The sequence below is a fragment of the Panicum hallii genome, chromosome 3 (genome assembly GCF_002211085.1).
Source record: "Panicum hallii strain FIL2 chromosome 3, PHallii_v3.1, whole genome shotgun sequence".
NCBI classification, from domain to species: domain Eukaryota; kingdom Viridiplantae; phylum Streptophyta; class Magnoliopsida; order Poales; family Poaceae; genus Panicum; species Panicum hallii.
In genome coordinates, this window is record NC_038044.1 from 17,755,756 (window position 1) to 17,776,450 (window position 20,695).

At 53.1% G+C, this 20,695-nt stretch overlaps 3 protein-coding genes across 3 annotated transcripts; 2 read left to right on the plus strand and 1 right to left on the minus strand.

The window, feature by feature from the left end:
• LOC112883886 (probable serine/threonine-protein kinase At1g01540) lies at window positions 1-3,414 on the plus strand. Its single transcript, XM_025949144.1, has 7 exons — window positions 1-937; window positions 1,032-1,136; window positions 1,268-1,390; window positions 1,485-1,655; window positions 1,749-1,878; window positions 1,980-2,189; window positions 2,810-3,414. Exons 1-7 carry the CDS (start codon window positions 270-272, stop codon window positions 2,960-2,962), a joined length of 1,560 nt encoding a protein of 519 aa, XP_025804929.1. The 5' UTR covers window positions 1-269; the 3' UTR covers window positions 2,963-3,414.
• A 10,591-nt stretch (window positions 3,415-14,005) lies between these two features.
• On the plus strand, window positions 14,006-16,410 carry LOC112883908 (subtilisin-like protease SBT1.9). Its single transcript, XM_025949176.1, has one exon. The coding sequence runs from the start codon at window positions 14,030-14,032 to the stop codon at window positions 16,307-16,309; it is 2,280 nt and encodes a 759-aa protein (XP_025804961.1). The 5' UTR covers window positions 14,006-14,029; the 3' UTR covers window positions 16,310-16,410.
• LOC112883909 (3-hydroxyacyl-[acyl-carrier-protein] dehydratase FabZ-like) lies at window positions 16,388-19,022 on the minus strand. Its single transcript, XM_025949177.1, has 5 exons — window positions 18,711-19,022; window positions 18,511-18,571; window positions 17,503-17,647; window positions 16,760-17,013; window positions 16,388-16,642 (listed from the first exon to the last, which is right to left on the minus strand). The coding sequence occupies exons 1-4, from the start codon at window positions 18,907-18,909 to the stop codon at window positions 16,762-16,764; spliced, it is 657 nt and encodes a 218-aa protein (XP_025804962.1). The 5' UTR covers window positions 18,910-19,022; the 3' UTR covers window positions 16,388-16,642; window positions 16,760-16,761.
• Window positions 19,023-20,695: the final 1,673 nt, after the last annotated feature.

Here is a 20,695-nt window from a genome sequence, read left to right on the forward strand (position 1 = left end):
TCCCCTGTGCCATCTCGTGCTCTCCCTGCTCTACTCACTCTTCCCACCATAGGCAGCTGTGACTCGCTAGTGACCAGACCAGTGAGCTAGTGACTGTACCATGCAGTTCTAGCTAGCTAGCGAGCGAGTCTGGTGGTGGTGGCAGTGGGTTGGTAGGAGGAGTGGCAGCGCCAAGTGGGCGGCAGCAGCAGCGCGCGCGCGCGGGGACGTCCGGGCAGGCTGCGACGGCGAGCAGGAGGAGCGCGCTGCCCCGCCGGGCGCCGCCGGCAATGTCGCCCCCGCCCCCGCCGCTGCTGCGCGACCAGCTGTCGCGCAGGACGGCGGTGCTGGGGCTGCGCCTGTGGGTGCTCCTCGGCATCGCGGTGGGGGCCGCCTTCCTGCTGCTCCTCGCGCTCATCTCCCTCCACCTGGCCGCCGCGCGCCGGAGGCGGCCCAGGAAGGGCGTCGCGCGCGCGCCCGCGCCGGCGGGGGCGGGGGCGCCGCTGTCCCCGTCCACCATCCCGCCCGTGTCCAAGGAGATCCAGGAGGTGGCCGTCCACGTCGGCTCGCTCCGCCACTACCTCGAGATGGGCCACGCGTTCCTCAAGGACGGCGGCGCCGCGCAGCACCACGGCGACGGTGGCGACGGGGACTCCGTGGGGGCCGCCACCGCGCACGGGTCGCAGCGCGTGCACATCGAGGCCGGCAAGGGCCGCCGCATGCTCGCGTGCGCCGACGGGGAGGTCGGCCCCGTGGCGTCCGACGTGTCGGCGGCCGCGTGCGGCCCCGAGGTGTCGCACCTCGGGTGGGGGCACTGGTACACGCTCCGGGAGCTGGAGGAGGCCACCGCCGCCTTCGCACCCGAGCACGTCGTCGGGGAGGGCGGCTACGGCATCGTCTACCGCGGCGTCCTCTCCGACGGCTACCAAGTCGCCGTCAAGAACCTCCTGAACAACAGGCATGCGCCGCATCTTTTCTCGTTCGATCGGTGCGTTCTTGGCGAACACACTTTTTGATCCGCGAGCTCGTCGTTGCTCGCTCGCCGCATGCAGGGGGCAAGCCGAGAGGGAGTTCCGGGTGGAGGTGGAGGCGATCGGCCGCGTCCGACACAAGAATCTTGTCCGGCTGCTGGGCTACTGCGCCGAGGGCGCGCACCGGTACAGAACCCTCTCGCGCATTGATGACGCGCTGCCTTCCTCTTTCTCTCGCCTTGCCACTTGCATTGCTTCCTGTGGTAACTTGCTCGTGCACGTCGTACCAACCAAACCACTGTTGCTTGTGATCTCAGGATACTTGTCTACGAGTACGTCGACAATGGCAACCTCGAGCAGTGGCTGCACGGCGACGTCGGCCCCGTGAGCCCGCTCACCTGGGACATCCGGATGAGCATCGTGCTCGGCATGGCGAAAGGGTGCCTGAATTTCCCAATGCTTTCCCGTTCTGCTGCTCGTGTACCTCTGAATTTGCGATGTGCGCATCTCTGAGATTGATGCGAATGAATTCAGGATCACGTACTTGCACGAGGGGCTGGAGCCGAAGGTGGTGCACAGGGACATCAAGTCCAGCAACATCCTGCTGGACAGGAGGTGGAACCCCAAGGTCTCGGATTTCGGCCTCGCAAAGCTCCTGGGGTCGGACAGCAACTACGTCACCACCAGAGTGATGGGAACATTTGGGTGAGCTGGTCTCCAGGCTCCTGAACCGTATGGATCTGCTTCCATCTGGTGAACGGTATGGTGTGAATTCTGAAATTGCTTCCGTTGCGACAGTTATGTGGCGCCAGAGTACGCAAGCACCGGCATGCTGAACGAGAGGAGCGACGTGTACAGCTTCGGGATCCTCATCATGGAGATCATCTCCGGCCGAAGCCCGGTCGACTACGCGAGACCCGCCGGAGAGGTTAGCTAGGGACGCGGCTGCTGTTCAACCAAGCAAAGAAATCATTCTATGCTACCTCACAATTCGCCTGAATCTCTGCTGCTGTATCATCATCGTTTCAGGTAAACCTCGTGGAGTGGCTCAAGAACAAGGTGACCAACAGGGACTACGAAGCGATCCTGGACCCGAAGCTGCCGGAGAAGCCGTCCTCCAAGGCGCTGAAGAAGGCGCTCCTGGTGGCGCTGCGGTGCGTGGATCCCGACTCGCAGAAGCGGCCGAAGATGGGGCATGTAATCCACATGCTCGAGGTCGACGACTTCCCGTATCGAGAGGTGAGCCCTGCTGCCGTGCCAGTTGCTTCCTTTTACTACATCTCTGCGAGGTCAATCATGTCACTCATTCGCTCGCAAGAACATACTTTATATCCATGTTGAAACCGATCCCAAGTTACAAATGGTGAATCCCCCGCCATTGCCGGTCGCCAGAGTAAACTAGCGTGCCGATTAGCCTGTCCTGCGTGAATGCTCGCCGGCTCTCTATTAAAATGGTGGTGCCCTCTGCATCCGGGTTTTGATTAAAATGGTGAGCCCTCTGCATGGACAGCAGGCGCATCATCAGGGGGATTAAAATAGCACGCTGCTGGCTCTGATTACCAGCTCTCTGTCTGACCCTGGACCGAGCTTTAAATACTGTCCTGACAGTGCCTGAGCTGCCCGTTGGGATGTTATTAAATCTGTCACCTCGGAAAACTATTCAATGAACATGAACAAAATGGTAACACTATCAATTCGTATCACCGTTTCGGCCATGGTTTATTGTTTTACTGACTCGGATGCTAGAGAAGAATCTTGCTGAAATAACAATTGCTGAACGGTCGAACAGAAGTTTCAGAGGCCTTTTTTCTTTCCCCTCGTTCTGAGCTCTGCATTTGTGCGCATCTGCCTGCCTGCAGGATCGCCGGACTCTACGGCCGGGCAACGGCAGCCCCCTGGAGAGGGCGAGGACGCCGGGGAGGCCGGCGGTGGCGGGGTCCTGCGACAGCAGCTGCTACGAGGGCAACACGACCACCGCCAGCACGCCGTCCAGACTAGTCCAGGACATGTAAAGCCAGCGCTACCACGCACGCGTCCGCCGGGCTCCTGATCGACTTCTGCTTCTGCCTGCCTGCCGGCCGCACGGGGATGCTGCGGCTCTGCTCTGTCGGTGCCGTTTTGATCTGGTTCTCCACTTGCCTCGCCGACGCATGATTCTTTTTTTTTTCTTTCCCGGAGGCGTGGTTGCCTGATTGCCTCCCTTCCCTAGGTTTCGAACTCATCTACCGTGATTGACCTAGATTTCCCGGGTGTTGCCGAACTGTCTGTATAGTGAAGCGCTATCATCTCAGGCCGCCAGTCCGGCTGTTTGTTCGTTGATTCATTCCGTGGTGATGTACAAAGGCGTGGGTGCGAGTTATCTGTGTCCTGTTTGCCCTTGAAGCTTCATGTGTAGAAGCATGTCTCCAGTAATTTTAGCATGGCTAGTCGTTTGTTGCCAAGAAGAAAATTTGATCAAAATTTCCATGGCAAAAGGTTTCATCTGTATGTTTTTTCTTTGTTTGCTTGCAACACACTGCATTTGGCAGGAGCCCCCCAAAAGAACTTCATTATTGCCCTCCACAAAAACCTTGATTAGCCACGAGAAAGTGGCCAAGTTGGCAAGTTGGGCCCGCTTGTTTCCACCACGTCGGCACCCCCACTTCCGCATCCGGCCCAAGCCCATAAGTGGCAGAGGAGACCAAAACGCGCGGTCTTCAATCCCTAGCCTCGGCGACGCGCACGACGCCACGGCCACTTGACGAGTGCCATTGCGTTGGTCCGTCGAGCATCCATTCTGAACCGTAAAGTTCTCGAGCCTTTTCGACGGATCTTGGGACTGCGGGGGACAAGAAGCGCCTTTCTGCCCTTCGTCGCAATCACTCGGCAGCGATCCAGCTCCGTACTGCGATCCAGACTGTACGCAGTAGAGCATCAGCAGCGCTGCAGCGGCCGCACTCCCCGGCTACGCTCTTGACCTCCGAGAGAGGCAGCTGGTGCGCTGGAGAGATCCCGTCTCCCCGGCACTCAGAGCCATCGAAGCCAGGCTCTCGAGCACCCGCACCCGCACCCGCACCCGCACCCCACATCATGATCCATGAGCTGTGCAGTTTTTGTGGTTACCTGAACTGTGTGCCGGTCATTTGCCGCGCCCTGCGCCACAGCCTGCCAATTCAGCAATTCTTCACTTCTTCAGCTGCATTGCGTATTGCATGTGCTGCCGGCTGTCCGGTCTCCACCCAGGCGGACACTATCCAGTACAAAGCACGTAGGTTGCGTCATTGCGTGCGAGTGCTGTAACTGGTGCCTGTGCATGAAAAGGATTCCTGCGCCGGTTCTCCTTTTGGTGTCTGTTTGTTTACTGGGTCTAAAGTTTAGAGAGGTCATATCAAAGAGAATCTTATCATTTAGAAGTATTAAATAAAGTCTAATTATAAAACTAATTACAAAACCCTTGGGCTAATTCGCGAGACGAATCTAATGAGGTATATTAGTCCATAATTAGCGGATGATTACTGTAGCATCACTGTGGCAGATTATGGATTAATTAGACTTATTAAATTTATCTCGCGAATTAGCACCCAGCTGTGCAAAAATTTTTATAAACAAATTTTATTTAATACCTCTAAATAGCAAGATTCTCTTTGACGTGATGGATCTAAAGTTTATTGGGTAGGAAACGAACAGGCCGTCAGTCTTGCTTGCAGCTTGTTACTTCTTTCAGATGCTCGAGGCAGACGCCCCGTGTTGTGCTTGTGCGCCAATCTATTGCGATGGCCATGGTCGTCGTAGTACTCTCTTCTTTCGAACAATGGAGCCTGACTTGTGGTAAGGTGCTTTTTTTTTGGCATGGGTATGGTGCCCTGTTGCCTGTTGGTGCAATGGCAGAATGGCACTGAGGCATTCGCTGACGCAGTTCATTTTGCGGTTAGTGATACTCCTACATCATTAAACCATAGCAGTTTTTGTTAAAAAAAACCCACAACAGTCTAATGATGCAAAGAAGATGTTAAGATCCTGTTTGGTTCATCCAGGGACTAAATTGTTTGGATTTTTTACTAAATTTAAGTCCCACCTTGCTGGTCGTAGGTACTAAAGTTATTTAATGTGGTTATGCAAAGACTCTTTGTACTCATACCCTGATCATTTAACGTGGTTGTAGGGACTAATATGGGTGTGGGAGAGAGGGGGGCTGGAGCAGCAATAAATGAAGGGTATTCCTATTAAAAGCATCTTTTAGCTCTTATAAGCTACAATTTTAGGTCTTATGGACCTTTTGTCCCAATAAATCACCATGTTTGGCACTTTAAGGAATTATTGAAACTAAATTTAAGTCTGTAAATATAAGCAAGTGCAAACCAAAGACACCCTAATCTTAAGTAAAGTATAAGTCGTCAATTTCCATTGTTACTAGTCGCATTTGAAAGCCTTCACCCGTTACCCTCGTTAAAGTTACTCTACCCAAAAGCAGAGGCATATGTGTCCCTGCGCAACCTCAAGAAGGAACTCAAATACCTCGCTCCTTCGCCACCGCCACAGCCTTCGTCCTCGCGGCCACGATGGTCGTCCCATCTGTGCATGCCGGCCGCGCTGTGTGAGCGAACGAGACGCATGGGGAGGAAGCAGAGGGTGTGCTCTGCCGTCTGGTGCCGGTTTCTTGAAACTCGCCAGCAGCGACGTTCTCAATGAGGCCGCCACCACCGGTGCAAAGCCTTCATCCCCAGGGAGGCGGAGCTCCCTCCATCCTTCTCGACGAGAAGATGCATCCCTGCCTATCGCTGAATAAAGGCAAAATTAGCTGGCGGACACTATTAAAATTTAGATTTTGCCCTAAGCCACTAAAAAATATCTTTACCAAAACGCATCATATAAAAAGATATCATTACCAAAACGCATTATAAATCTATGGTAACTTGGTGCAGACACCATACCTATTATTATACTCATTTTTAATAAAAGCCACGCCAAATGATAATTCTACCACTGCCTCTATCTCTCCTTTCCTGGATTTTTTTTTTCCAAATCGAATCCCCGACGCCCCCAACTCGAGCCGCTCCTCTCCAGCCTCCGGCGACCCGTTCCCGGCGGGCTTCGGCCGCCCCTCTCCCACTCCGGCAACCCGTCCCCGGTAGCCGAGGGGTGGGCCAGTCCGCGGCGCACGGGGCGGCGTCCGTTCGTGGCGCTTGCCCGCGGCGGCGCACGGAGCGGCGCCCGTCCACGGCGGTGACGAGGCATGCGCTAGTACGCGGCGCACGGGGCGGCGCCAGCCCGCGGCGGCGCACGAAGCTGCGACGAGGGGTGCGCCAGTCCGCGGCGCACGGGATGACTCCCGTTCACGTCGCCTGCCCGCGGCGGCGCACGGAACTGCGTCCGTCCGTGGCGCTCGCGGCGGCGAGGAGGGTGCGCCCGTCCGCGTTGCACGGGGCGGCGCCGAGGGGTGCGCCGCGACGGCAGCAGCCGCTCGTGGTGGGCCGGCAGGACTCGCTGCTGGTAGATAGGCCGGTTTGCGCCCGCTCCCAAAGTAGGAGATGCAAATGGATCTTCCACGATGCTTGAGCGAGATTTTCTCCGATGACCACGACGATCTGTCATGACTACCTGATGTGTAAGGTTCCTGCCGTTTCCCCCATAGGGTTGTAGGCTCGATTGGCGACTGTATGCTATGTTTATCGGCAAAATTGGCTGCTAATTGTACCCTGTGTTCATTGGCAAAATTGGCTGCTACGTGTGTAGGTTACGTAGTGTGTTGTTCAGCTGTGACAGTTTTAAGTGTGTGATGTAAAGGGATAGGCTGCAATGTTGATCCGAAGGGGCAGGGTATACATGTCTTTTATAAATGTGCTCATACTCGTTTGATGAGAGTATATTATTATATAAGGTACAGTGTTCAACAGCTAATTGTCAATGAATTGTGGTGTCTATTAGAGACATCTTTAGTGGTTTGTGACAAAAGCCATCTTTTTTTCAATGTCGAGCCGCCAATTTTACCCTAAATAAAAGAAAGAAACTGGCCTGGATTTTCGCTCTGCGTCGACGTGTATCTTTGTTGCTTGGTGCATCGATCGACCGGAGGAATTTTTTTAAAAAAAGGGTTAAAAATAAATTTAAATTCAAAAAAAGGGTGCCGGTTTGGGAAATTTCGAAAAATGGGTACCTCCCGCCCAATGAAAGGGCGGGATGACGCATCCCGCCCATCCAACGGGCGGGGGGTCGGCGGGGGGAGGAAAACCTCTTCGCAGGGGCCTCTTTGCGAAAAGTCAGGCGACATCCCGCCCTCCCAACGGGCGGGATGTCCTCCGAGGGGCCTCCCGCCCGTTGGGAGGGCGGGACGTGGGCCTCCCGCCCGTTCCCCCACTATTTAAGCCCCCACCCACCCCCTAATTCTCATAAAATTCATCAAAAATCAGAAAAAAGAAAAGGAGGAGAGGAGAGGAAGAGAGGAGACGAAGCGGCGAAGCCCTGTCCACACGTCGGTTGCCGTGCCACCTTTCTGGAGGGTGGAGCTGCAGGAGCGGTTTGGTCCAGCGAACCCGCCACTTGTTGTGAACGTACCTGATTTGCCCGGCCCCGCCAAGAGTTGGGTAATACAATTTAGGGTACGTCCAGTTATTTTTTATTTAATTTAATTGAATCATATGTGAGTACCTCTAAGTTTTGAACAAATATATTACAGGCTCAGGATCTGCACCCTCTGGCTGGGCAGTACTGCGTCGAGCGTGTGATGAGACAGTTCGGGCGACGACAGCAGTTTCCTCTCGTACCTCGAGCGTTCCAGGCCGTGCCGCGCAACGTACACGAGTAAGTTTGTGATAACACGTTTTGTATGACTTATATATTCGTTATCATAAAGCAATGTTGAATTTCAAATGTTCGCAACAGATATTCGCGCAGGGGATATCATGCCAACGAGGTGAACTGGGTCGTCAAGATGCAGGAGTACGTGCAAGGGTGGCTAGACGCACCTGACGATGTGTGGGACGAGCCGCAGCCACACACAGAGGCGTCTTACAGCGCATACCTCCGCTGGTACCTCCTTCGTACGCGTCCGTACGTCACTCGTTCACGTATTCATGACGCGGAGGATCAGCACCAGCCGACCATTTCTGACACGTATCCCTCGTACCGTGATCAGGACCACCGTGGCGCGGTACGTGTTTCGCAACTTGAATTATTAAATATTTTTTCTAAAAGATCGATACCAATAGTAATCTGCATCCCATTACGTATGCAGATCGATCTGATCAACTTCGCGGAGGTCGAAGCTACATCTCAGATCACGTTGATTGAACGTGGAGTGCGTGTACCGGAGGCACAGTACAAGGACAGCTTCCGTAAGATTCAAGACAGCTTGACGCGAGCGTTACGTGCACTGACGTGTCGCGGCAGAGATGACGTGGGGACCTCCAGTTCATCTCATGCGTCCGCCCACGTGTACACAGCTGGCCCGTCGACCTCTACAGCACCGCACGCAGCGTCCAGCGGTACTGCCGCTAGTTCAAGCTGTAAGTTCTTCATAATTGCCATTTCAATCACCTATGATTTACACGACTAATTTCATTTCTTTTTGTAGTCATGCACTCGACGGCAATGGGACCTCCTCCTGCAAGAATGGAGCCTCAGACGTTTGGCGCCTATGCTCCAGGAACGTCTCTCCCGTCAGGCTCGAGGCCAGCTGCACCGTACTCTTATGGCTATGCTCAGCATGCATGGTCGACGGGAGCTCCTGCATACGGTGGTCCATTCGGTGTGCCGGACTGGGACGACTGGGAGGGCGGCTCCGCCACTTGGTCAGAGCTGGTGGGCGGCGGCGCCGAGCCTGACATCATTGGTCCATCTGAGACATATGACGCTCCAGGTGCACAGTCCCAGGATGACCCCTTCACACCTGCACCTCCTCCGCCTCGTCCTCACCGTGCTCCAGATGCATTTACGTACTCGGAGGACCACATACGCCGACGGCCTAGGACTAGGGGCGGGAGGCCCAAGAGAGCGCGAGGTCCGGGACATGCGGAGTAGATACTCCTGATTTGGTGAACTTTTTATATTTGAACTGTTTTTGTATGATACTATTTTCTTTTTAATCGGTTGATCTATCGTACTGTCGTAATATTCGGATTCTACGTTGCAAAACGTTATCGTTTAACCATCTTCATACGAATTTTAGATAGAGCAATCTTCTTCGTAAAATTGAATTAAAATTTTATATGTACACAAAAGAATATGGCGAATCAATATTGCATTTGAAAACAGTCTGAATTTCAAATAGATTGTAAATCATAAATTCCAAAGGAACATAATAGATTGTAAATCATAAATTCCAAAGGAAAATAACAAAAAAAAATAGCGCTAAACATCCCGCCCACTGTCCGGGCGGGATGCCTCCCGCCCTCTGGCCGGGCGGGATGCTCCCTCAGGGACCCGTTCGCGAATAAGAAAAGTTTCTTATTCGCGAAGGGGCCCTCGGGGGGGCCTGGAAAAAGTTTTTTGAGGATCCCGCCCGCTGGTTGGGCGGGATGTCCCCGGCCCCACGCCTCCCGCCCGATGATCGGGCGGGAGGCACCCATTTTTCAAATTTTTCTCAACTGCCACCCCTTTTTCGAATTTTAATTTTTTTTAAACCCTTTTTTTAAAAAAATTCTCGACCGGAGAGGGAAGCCGCGACGCCTGCTTAGTTCTGCGCTGGGCCGGGCCAACCGTCACCCCTGAACGGCAGAGAATCAGAGCCCAAAACATTCTTTCCGCGGTCTAATTGTCTGCCGTTCCGGGCCGCGTCCAACACAAGAAGTGCGGAGCAAAATACCGGCGGCCCGCGTCACCTGAGTTTTATTGAGAAAAACCAAACATATGCTGCCTGAATTTAAATTTTCACTAGAAAACTGGCGCGCCGTTCGTGCTCCACGTGCCTTATGACCCTTTCATTTGAGCCATAGGTTAAGCATATCTCGATTAATTCACTTAATCATAATAAGGAAGCCATGCAAAATTATATTAGTACTTGGCAATATGCAATTCTTGTCCTCTTAATAAACTATTTTGGATAATCATATATACGGCATATAAAGCTATTGATTGATAGAGATCATGGGTTATAACATGTAGTAAATCACTTTCTACAACAAGTTTCTTTACAATATGAATTTGATGCTCAGAAGTGTACAACAACTTCAGAATTGTTGTGTACAAACATAAAAGGGCACAACCTGATTCAAGTGAGTTGGACATCTCAAATACAAAATGGCATATATAACCTTATTTATTTAAGAACATTCACTAAGTAAATTAATTATGTTTGATCTTCGCATTGACGCCACTGAACAATTGAATCTCCACAAGTTATACAAGTTGATTTCCTCCATACTGTAAATTTTCATCTAGTTAAACACATGCCTAGTTTGCTGGGGCTACCTGAAACCTGATCTGCAGAGGCCATCAGAACATGTCCCGCAGGGTGGAAGCTCATTTTCAGCAACAACTTTGCAAAACACACAAATTAGAAAGGTGGAAAGTAGATGATATTAAGCAATAAGCAAGCATAAGCATGACGAAAAATAGCACATCTATAGGTTTAGGCAATGTATAGTTCAATCGCAGTCATCATCTGACATTTGCAATAATGGATAAATAGAATGCAAGTGACTACTATTGCCTTTCCAGTCTGGAACAAATATTTGCAAAAATAGAATGGTATTTTCACCTGGTTGTTTTCCATCCATGCTATGCAAATTTTATGTCTGCCATGAAGTTTCATAAGTTGACTTTTTAGTTGTCACGTTTTGTAACCATCTAGTCGTATTGCTAAAAAAAAGTCACTTGTGATTATCAGGTGCTATCACAGATTGTCCCTAAAAAAAAATTTCAATAAGAATGCATGGATGTAGAATTAGTAAGCTTTCAACGTCGGTGGTATACAACATGGTCGTAGAGCTTACCGTTTTAGAGGCTGAACATTTTACCGAACACCTTGCAGGCAGCGGAGGCTACAGCAGCTTCAACGTGGGGAAGGGGGCGGTGCTGCACAGGGCCGGGCCAGTAAGCTAGGATGTAACGGAGCCCGGGTCCCAGGAACACCACGATTTCCGCCATCTTCAGCCAAGGCTCTCCATGAGCCCACAGCTTGGAACTCAATTTTTTGGTGAACCGCGTTCAATCCGACGAGGAGCAACATGGTTATGGGTGGGAAAAGATCAAGTTATCAAGGAGGAACTCGATTTGGGCTGCAGCGAGGCTCACTCTGATAAATCTTTTCTGGTGGAGGGGATATGCGACGGGGAGGAGAGCAGGGAGGGAAGGGAAGGGGAGACGAGGAGTGGAAGAGCCAAGGGAGGTTGAGGCTACGGCAGGGAGAGCGGGCAGCGGCAACCCGTCGGGCGAGCGCAGGTCGGTGGCGAGGAGAGCGATGTGAATGTGAGTCAGCACACCGGACGACGCAGGAGAAGCACGAGCTCTCCTCCAGCTTCAGCGGGCGGAGGCGGAGGGGATAAAGTGTGCTGGGATCGACGGCTCGAGCAAACGCGACTGCTACTGTAGGAGGCTTGGGCGGCTGCGGCAAAGGAATTAGAGTTGGCAATGGGCCGGCGAAATCGATGGCCGGCGGCAAGCAGGCGGCGGCGGGCCGCGGGCCGTGCTGCAGGTGGAGGGAGGAGCGTCCGGCGCGGCAGGCGTAGAGCAGAGAGCGGCAGAGAGGCAGAGAGCAGAGAGCGGCAGAGAGACCCGCGCTGTACTGTATCGAACGGTCGATATCCGAACTCGTTGGATCCAACGGCTAGCGGGTTAACGGGCGACGTGGTGTGATGAAAAATCGCCCGGTTTGAGCCCGGAATTCGTGTTTAAAAGATGCGCGATGGAATAGGTTTCATGGAAATGCTTCTGCATCCACCTCATCAACAAAAAGGTGGATTGCGGCTGCACATAATTTTGATTTGTGATGTTCTTTTCTTCTACTACCGTCGAACCCGAATTTCATTACGGATTAAAGCAGCGAAATTACAAAGCAAAGTTCCACGAACTAGTCTATAGCAAGGTACCAAATAAGCTGCACACCCCGCAACGGAGAGATTCATATATGTTTGGTAAACTTGACCAAAATTTTAAAAAGTCGCTACAAACTAAAACATGTTACTACACTTTGAAAGGGGCCGATTTGTTGTAGACTGACGTCTGGCCTGCCGGTGCCCGGCGGTTAGCCGGTTCTCACCATCACCGGTCCACTACTGCTGACTCGCCGATCACGTAAAGCTCCACGTCCGCCCACGGCCTGTAGTGGCCACCAGCTGCCCCCAAAAAATCGGAAGCCTACTCGTACTAACGACGACCCATGGCACCGAGGCCAAAAGACGATGCTCCGGCCACACGACGGACGACCTGTGCCGTGCGGGTGCGGGCGCGGGCGCGGGCGCGGCACTGCAGACGCCGAGGGCGCACGCACCAGCCATCGTGATCGCGCCGCGACGCGCACCACCCGCGCAGCACCTCGTGTGTGCGTCGCGCTCCGAGCGCCCGGTCAAACGACGACGGGAGAGGAACGAAATCCCCTCGGTCCCCGTCGAGGAAATCATCGCCCGCGCGCAGCCGGCCGGCCAGCCGCTGAATGCGGGCGCCCCTGTCGCGTAAGCGTCACCCACTGGACGCACCCACACCATCGTCACACGCGCCGCGCACTCGAGCGCGCGCCGAGTACTAGCCGGCAGCCGCATCTAGCTCAGCCATAGCCTACCCACCAGCGGCAGCAGTGCAGTGCCGAGCCAGCGGCCACGAATTGAAGTGGCTTCGCGCCTGTGCCTGTCGATCCCGTTCCCGGCTGGACGAAAGCTCAAGAACCGGTGGCGCGTCGCTGCGCCCGTCCATCCGCCTCTCCGGATTTGCGCCCGGGGATCTAATTCTTCGCGGATACTATACCTAGCCTATCTCGCTGCCGTCTAATCATTCATCATTCGCATTATCACTTACTACCACACGAGGCGATCGACGGGTTCGCTCACTGGGTCCTCGCGCGGTCTTGTTCGATGTCCTCGTGGTCCATGCAGGTCTTTCGGCAGTGAATGAGCGCGAGAGATGCTACTGTCGAACCACTGGCATGGCACGCGTGGCTGCCGGCCAACCGGCGGCTAATCGGCAGCGGGTATCGGGGACTGACCATGCAGCGGTTTCTATTGGGTCAGCCATCGCTGTCTGGTTTCATCAGAATTCTGAAATGAGATCACCCTATTTAAGAGAATATAGCTGAACATATCTGAACCACCGACAGTCCACGAGGACAGTACGTCTCGGTACTTGGTAGTTTGGTACCATCAATCAAGCCTCTTTGTGGAGGAGATCATTTTAGAGTCGTCTCTCTGGAGGTTACGAGGGCCTGTTCGTGTGATCCCTTCCTGTGTAGGAGGTGCTGTCCTTTTCTTTGCAGGAAGTTCCTGAGGAGTGCACCCAATGTTCCAGTTGCTGACACGCTCTGTCCATCGGGACATTCTTCCATTTTGATAGTCGCGTATGGGAACACGCTTCGCGATTACGAGCTTAATATAACTCTCCATGTTCTATCGCCGCCGCTCTGCATGTAACCACTCCAGGAAAACACTTGTTTTCTTACTCGCCGCCTCATCATGCTTTGTCAAGATCAGACAAACCATCCAGCAGAATCTGCAGTTAGTTAACGAGGTTTGTTTGTTGTCTTGTGATCCTCGGAACGTGCCTAGGATAGGAGGTAGCCAGCCATACGCGACGGTAGCTGCGCGGTACACTATCACGCACCCTTGTAAAGGAGTTGCTCACAACTGTGAGTGAGGCTCCACAGTATACGACACATCGTCCAGCTAGCGCCACCGCGCGTGGCTCGGCGGGCATGCGAATTCGCCCGGAGCAGCAGCACGCGACACGGCCGGTGCCCATCCCGCTACCAGCTCGCGCCGGCTTGACCACCATCAGGGACTACGCAACCACCGAATCGGCTCCGGCCCACCGCACCAAACTATTCAGCATCCACACCCTGCCCAATCGTGTGCTGTGTTACATGGCGTGCGTGTCGCCACACCGTTAAATAGCCCGCGCACGGCGTCGCAGCGTCGTCTCAGACACACACGGAGATAGACGCGCCGGCAGGAATAATAATGGCAGCCGTCGTAGTAACGCCTCGTGGCATGGCGTGGTCGTGGCTGGCGTTGGCGGTGTGCGTCGCGACGGCGCTGCGGGCGCCGGCCGCGTCGGCCGAGGCGGCGGCGTACATCGTGCACATGGACAAGTCGGCCATGCCCAGGGCGTTCGCGAGCCACCAGCGGTGGTACGAGTCCACGCTCTCCGCGGCCGCCCCGGGCGCCGGCATGTACTACGTCTATGACCACGCGGCGCACGGGTTCGCCGCGCGGCTGCGCGACGAGGAGGTCGAGGCGCTCCGGCGGTCGCGCGGGTTCGTGTCGTGCTACCTTGACGACGCCGCGGCGGTGACCCGCGACACGACGCACACGCCCGAGTTCCTCGGCGTCAGCGCGCCGGGGGGGCTGTGGGAGGCAGCCGGCTATGGCGACGGCGTCATCGTCGGAGTGGTGGACACGGGCGTGTGGCCCGAGAGCGCGAGCTTCCGCGACGACGGGCTCCCGCCGGTGCCTGCGCGGTGGAAGGGCGCCTGCGAGTCCGGCACGGCGTTCGACGGCTCCAAGGCGTGCAACCGGAAGCTCATCGGCGCGCGCAAGTTCAACAAGGGCCTCATCGCCAACGAGAACGTGACCATCGCTGTCAACTCCCCGCGGGACACCGACGGCCACGGCACGCACACCTCGTCCACGGCCGCAGGCTCGCCCGTGCCGGGCGCGTCCTTCTTCGGCTACGCGCCAGGCACCGCGCGCGGCATGGCGCCCCGAGCCAGGGTGGCCATGTACAAGGCCCTGTGGGACGAGGGCACCTACCCGTCCGACATACTCGCCGCCATAGACCAGGCCATCGCCGACGGCGTCGACGTCATCTCCCTCTCCCTCGGCCTGGACGGCAGCCCCCTGTACCGGGACCCCATCGCTATCGGTGCATTCGCCGCGATGCAGCGGGGCGTGTTCGTGTCGACCTCGGCGGGCAACGAAGGCCCCGACCTCGGCTTCCTCCACAACGGCACACCGTGGACGCTCACCGTCGCGTCGGGCACGGTGGACCGGGAGTTCTCCGGTGTCGTGACCCTCGGCGACGGCACGACCGTCATCGGCGAATCACTGTACCCGGGCGGCCCGACCTCTCTCGCGGCCACCGGTCTCGTCTTCCTCGACGCGTGCAACAACTCCACCGTGCTCGCCATGAACCGCGACAAGGTCATCCTCTGCGACCCCGACTCGCTGGGGGACGCCATTTCCACGTTGCAGGAAGCCAAGGTGCGCGCGGGCCTCTTCCTGTCCAACGACTCGTTCAGCGAGCTCTACGAAAGCTTTACCTTCCCGGGCGTCATCCTGAGCCCACAAGACGGGCCCCTGCTGCTCCAGTACATACGAAGCAGCCACGCGCCCAAGGCCGCGGTAAAGTTCGAAGTGACCATCCTGGGCACCAAGCCCGCGCCGATGGTGGCGACGTACACCTCCCGCGGCCCGTCGGGGAGCTGCCCGACGGTGCTCAAGCCCGACGTGATGGCGCCGGGCTCGCTTATACTGGCCTCGTGGGCGGAGAACATCAGCGTGGCCACCGTCGGGTCGCGGAAGCTCTACAGCCGGTTCAACATCATCTCTGGCACGTCCATGGCGTGCCCGCACGCGTCCGGGGTGGCCGCGCTGCTCAAGGCCGCGCACCCGGAGTGGAGCCCGGCCATGGTCCGCTCGGCGATGATGACGACGGCCAGCCCGGTGGACAACACTGGGGCGTCCATCAAGGACATGGGCAGCCGCAACCACCCCGCGTCGCCGCTGGCGATGGGCTCCGGCCACATCGACCCGAGCCGCGCCGCGGACCCGGGCCTGGTCTACGACGCCGCGCCGGAGGACTACGTCAAGCTCATGTGCGCCATGAACTACACCGCGGCGCAGATCAGGACCGTCGTGCAATCGACGTCCTACGCCGTGGACTGCGCCGGCGCGTCCCTCGACCTCAACTACCCATCGTTCATAGCGTTCTTCAACGCGAACGGCAGCGGCGTGGGCGAGAGGACGTTCACTAGGACCGTGACCAACGTGGGCGGCGCGCCGGCGAGCTACAGCGCCGAAGTTGTTGGCCTGAAAGGGCTGACGGTGACCGTGACTCCGGAAAGGTTGGTCTTCGGCAGCAAGAACGAGAAGCTTAAGTACACGCTCGTGATCCGGGGGCAGATGAATAGCAATACCGGCGATGTGCTGCAAGGATCGTTGACGTGGGTTGACGACGCCGGCAAGTACACGGTGAGAAGTCCGATCGTCGCAACCACCGCGAGCTCACAGCAGTTTTAGGATCCGTGCGTATATCAATTTGTTGGAGTCTATGTAAGCAGATCAGGCAAGTAAAGCTTTAAAAAAAGATCAGGCAAGTAAAGCTCGTCAACATCTGAGCATACAGAATGATTTTCAGTATTGAAAGTTTCATCGAAAAGTAGACGAAAAAGAAACATAAAAAATGACCTTAGTTATATCACAAGGTGGAAGACAGGGGTTGCACCCCATGTCACTTTACTATCACGACTCCTGACATGGAAAACCGACTAGCAACTAGCAAGAGTGTGGTGCCTCACACCAAGGGGGGCAAGTTTTGATTTCTTCCATCATAGTTCTTGTAAACCTACAGACCTGTTCCACATAAGGCAAAGATATCACATGCTATAACAGACACGGTTCCAAACTTAGGCTGCAAAGTTGATTTAGCACCAGAAAGCTGGAATGTTAAAGTATTAATTTGTCTCTTGCCTTTACTCTGATCCAGTAGACATCAAGAACTCCCCTTCACATACTAGGTCGGCCCCGACATAAGCTTTCCCTTCCATCTTTGCGATTCCAAATCTCTTTTGCAGCTTGATCAGAGTCATTCGCATGATCAAGGTGTCTCCAGCAATTACAGGCTTCCGGAATCTCACTTTATCAATCCCTGCGAAAAAGAAGTTCTCTCGAGATCCGCCTACTTCAGGTTGCAACATAACTATACCTCCAACCTGGGCCATTGCCTGCAATTCAAGGTGAAAACTTGTTTCTCATTCAAGCAAATTAACACTGCCTGCTTGATGTCAGATAATAAGTAGCTGAAGTAATGTCTTAGTAAAAATGCAAAGAATGTCTTAAAGCAATCCCATATAAATACTTTAGTTGCAACAATCTGAAACTTCATGTTCCTTAGAAATCTGTAGAACTGTTAAAGCAAACAAAAGGGCTTGTACAGAAACTTTACTTTTACAAAGGCACGAAAAATGCTGGAAGACAGCTACCAAGTGTGGCAATATCCGGCACGGATTATCTAGCATTAATCATTTTTCCATGCAATTAGACACAGTGACTGAAGTAAATTCAGCCCTGAACTAAACCATAAGAGTGGCACAAGACTCCAGCAGGTATAGTTTGAGGAAAAAGTATTACGTTACAACAAGAAATTAATTTACATGTCAAGAATGCTGAAGTGAAACAATGTGGATGTCAAAATAAAGAGAACAATTATATACCTCAACCATGAGAACACCAGGCATTATGGGTCGTTCCGGAAAATGGCCTGGGAAGAAGTTATCGTTTATTGTCACATTCTTAATCGCAACAGCATATTCTCCTGGTTTGTAATCAATCACTCTGTCAACCAGAAGGAATGGGAACCTGGAATGCACATAAAAGAAACGAAGCATTTAACACAACTTACATGGAATCTGAGTATCACCTATCAAGCATCTTCACCACGGATAGGAAATCAACAAATGCAGTAGCTCTTTTCGTTCACCGTACTGACATAGTCAACCACAGCGCAATAAATGATGGTTAGCAAGCTACCCTGTCTTTTAGTGCTCACTACGCAGTTAACAACGTTCAGGGCGCACAGCTGCTAGGCTAGCTTGAACGCTTCGCTGAGCACATGAGCTGCTCTGGAGGCTTTTCTTTAGAACATTGATCCACAGCTTACTTGCCTAGGAGCCAGGACAGAAAGCATGCCACTTGTCTGTCAACCATACAACTATCATTCATAAAATGGCAAAGATCATGTCTTTTGTATGACCATGGTAAACCTTTTAGATTTATTGATTTTATTTTCTCCCATCTACCTTTCATTTTGATAGCCAGCAACCTGAATTGAAATAAGAAGAAACCCCAGTATAACAAGTTACGCGAGGGTCCAATAAAGGAGAGAAGTCGTTGGGCTTCATAGTTGTAAAATTGGACAGAAAAAGAAATCAAATCAATTACCAGCAACAAACAAAATCACCCATTCTTAGGCCAACAAGTCTAACAGCACATTTACTTTGTAAAAGTCATGCATTGCCACTGACAAGATCCTGATATCCCAAAATTCCTTTTAGGTCAACTTATCGGCAGTCAGTGAACTGCTGGATATGAAATAACAGGTAGGGATGCAACTACATTGGGCACAATTTCAACATCTGCTTAAGAAAAATCTATGCACAAAGTAATTCACAAAACAGAAAAATTTAGGGAAAAATGGATAAACAGCACCTACAATAGCTCACCTATGTGGGAGGATATCGCGGATCTGGTTGATGTCCATGGCAGTCGGGAAAGGAGGAAATCCTGAAACGGGACAGATCACAACCCCCACAGCACACGCATCAGAAAATTCAGTATTATGATCCAAACATATCCCAATCAGCAACAACAAAGCCATAAATACAAGTTTAACTGATAAGGAATAGCGGAAGTACAGGCATACTTTTCTCGATAGGCTTCTCCACCTCGGCCTTGTCTCCGACGGTGCACCGAGCGACTAGCCGCCTGGCGGCGGCGGGGTTCGTCAGGGCCAGCCCGCAGCGGGGTCGGATGGAGAGGCGACCGGGGACGGGCGGAGCAGACGGGAGGGTGGCCTGGTAGATGGCGGAGCACGGGGATCTTGCCATGGCTGCGGGTTCCATCGGCCGATCGGCAGGGAGGGGGAGGGGAGGGGAGTAGAAGGAGAGCGGAAGCGTGTACAGTTTTGAAGCGGAAGCAGGGGAGCGGGCGGATGCCTACGAGGTGGCAAATTGGCAATGTGGGGAGGGGGTTTCCGTTTCAGACTTTCAGCCGAGAGCTTTGGAAACCTCAACCCAGTTTGAATTCGGCGTAGCTAGCGCCCCGACAAGGCTAACATCGGACGGTGCAAATTTTCCACCGAAATATTTACACATGTTACATGCAACATCAACAATTATTTCTATGTTCTCTCAAGAAAAATAATTATTTCTGTGTTTATTTTATTATTTGGTAGAAGTCTTGTATTAAAGATCGGAGGAAATACTACTTTATGAGCAAGAAACATTATTAATGGAACAAACTACTTACCTCTTGCGGTATCTTGTACTCCCTCCATTCATAGACGATAGTCTTATTTCAAAATTTAAGATTTTAAAAATTGATAGTCTTATTTGAGCTCATCCACTGGTTGCCTCTCAGGACCAACACGAATTAGCTGTATACAATTACATTCCTGGTGACCGTTAAGCACGAAAGTTACCGCATGGGTACCGGATTAAGCATTAAAGGTTGCTTGTTTCCATAAGGTAAATAATAAGGCTGACTCCAACGGTGGCCAGCCATTTCAGCCAGCCATCCCGGAGTTTGCCTGCCCCATCGATTTTGCCTTGCCACCCATGGGCCTGCTATTTCCAATGGACCAGCTAAAATAGCTGGAGATGTTGGCCCAGCCTGGTTTGCGCCACGGAAAGGAAAAGTGCCGGGAGTTCCCTCGCTCAACATTTCAGTTGCCGCCACAGCAGCGAAGTTCTCGCCCTCCACGCGACCGCCGCCGTGACCCAAGCACCGGCGACCCCGACACTCCAGCGGCCGGCAAGAGATTTCCCGCCTTCAGCACACGTTCGTCGTCGGACGACCCTCACCTCCAGGCTCCAGCGATGTAGGTCCGCACCAGCACTCTGCTTTGATTTTGGGGCTTGACCTTGAACCGGCGCTATGCTTCCACACACAATCTCCAGGCCAGGCCATGACCATCGAGACAAGAGCTAATTGAGGTTTAGTCTAGTGTATTGCTTAATCCTTGTGGAGTCTTAGTTTCCTTCAAGGTCCGGTTCTCTAAATTTGTGCTTACATTTCAATACATCGTAGCTGAGTACCTCCTTTGTATTTGTGCTTATGCTTTGAACATATCCCCAGTTGTTTATGATTTCATAACGTTGTTTGTAATGACCGTGGTACTGAACTTAATGTGTGATCTATGTTGTACAGACTTCTCGAGCATGTCTTCGTGGTCATGCCTGAAGGAATCACTTTTTTGGCAGAATAAAAGGAAGAAAGATGAACAATGCATGGCAACTTCGATTGTCTTGGCTTCGTTGGAACCTTGTAAACGTAAGAGGGGTGGTTCGGTTGCAGAACATAAATTTATGCGTCGTGACAGAGAAGCAGCTTTCGAACAAATCATGAGGGATTATTTTGTTGATGATCCTCTGTACAACGCGGAGGACTTTCGACAGTGGTATGTACCCTTTCCTGTTGTCAGTTGTCACCCTTTTACCTTATTTCTTGAGATGGTACGCTCCATAAACTAATGGCCAATGTATTTCCTTGTCATGCACAGGTTTAGAATGAGAAAGTCCTTATTCCTTGACATGGTCCAGAAGATTACCGAGAAGAATTCGTATTTTCTTCAACGCGAGAATGCTTGCAAGCACAGCGGTTTCCATCCCATTCATAAATGCCTTGTGG

Excerpts from the sequence above, each read along its gene's own strand:
- LOC112883886 (XM_025949144.1), top strand. The coding sequence starts at position 270 with ATGTCGCCCCCGCCCCCGCCGCTGCTGCGCGACCAGCTGTCGCGCAGG. Across the intron at positions 1,391-1,484 it reads GTGCTCGGCATGGCGAAAGG|GATCACGTACTTGCACGAGG; the intron begins GTGCCTGAATTT and ends GAATGAATTCAG. Across the intron at positions 1,656-1,748 it reads AGAGTGATGGGAACATTTGG|TTATGTGGCGCCAGAGTACG; the intron begins GTGAGCTGGTCT and ends CCGTTGCGACAG.
- LOC112883908 (XM_025949176.1), top strand. The coding sequence starts at position 14,030 with ATGGCAGCCGTCGTAGTAACGCCTCGTGGCATGGCGTGGTCGTGGCTG.
- LOC112883909 (XM_025949177.1), bottom strand. The coding sequence starts at position 18,909 with ATGGAACCCGCAGCCATGGCAAGATCCCCGTGCTCCGCCATCTACCAG. Across the intron at positions 18,572-18,710 it reads GGAGAAGCCTATCGAGAAAA|GATTTCCTCCTTTCCCGACT; the intron begins GTATGCCTGTAC and ends GTCCCGTTTCAG. Across the intron at positions 17,014-17,502 it reads CTGGTGTTCTCATGGTTGAG|GCAATGGCCCAGGTTGGAGG; the intron begins GTATATAATTGT and ends CTTGAATTGCAG.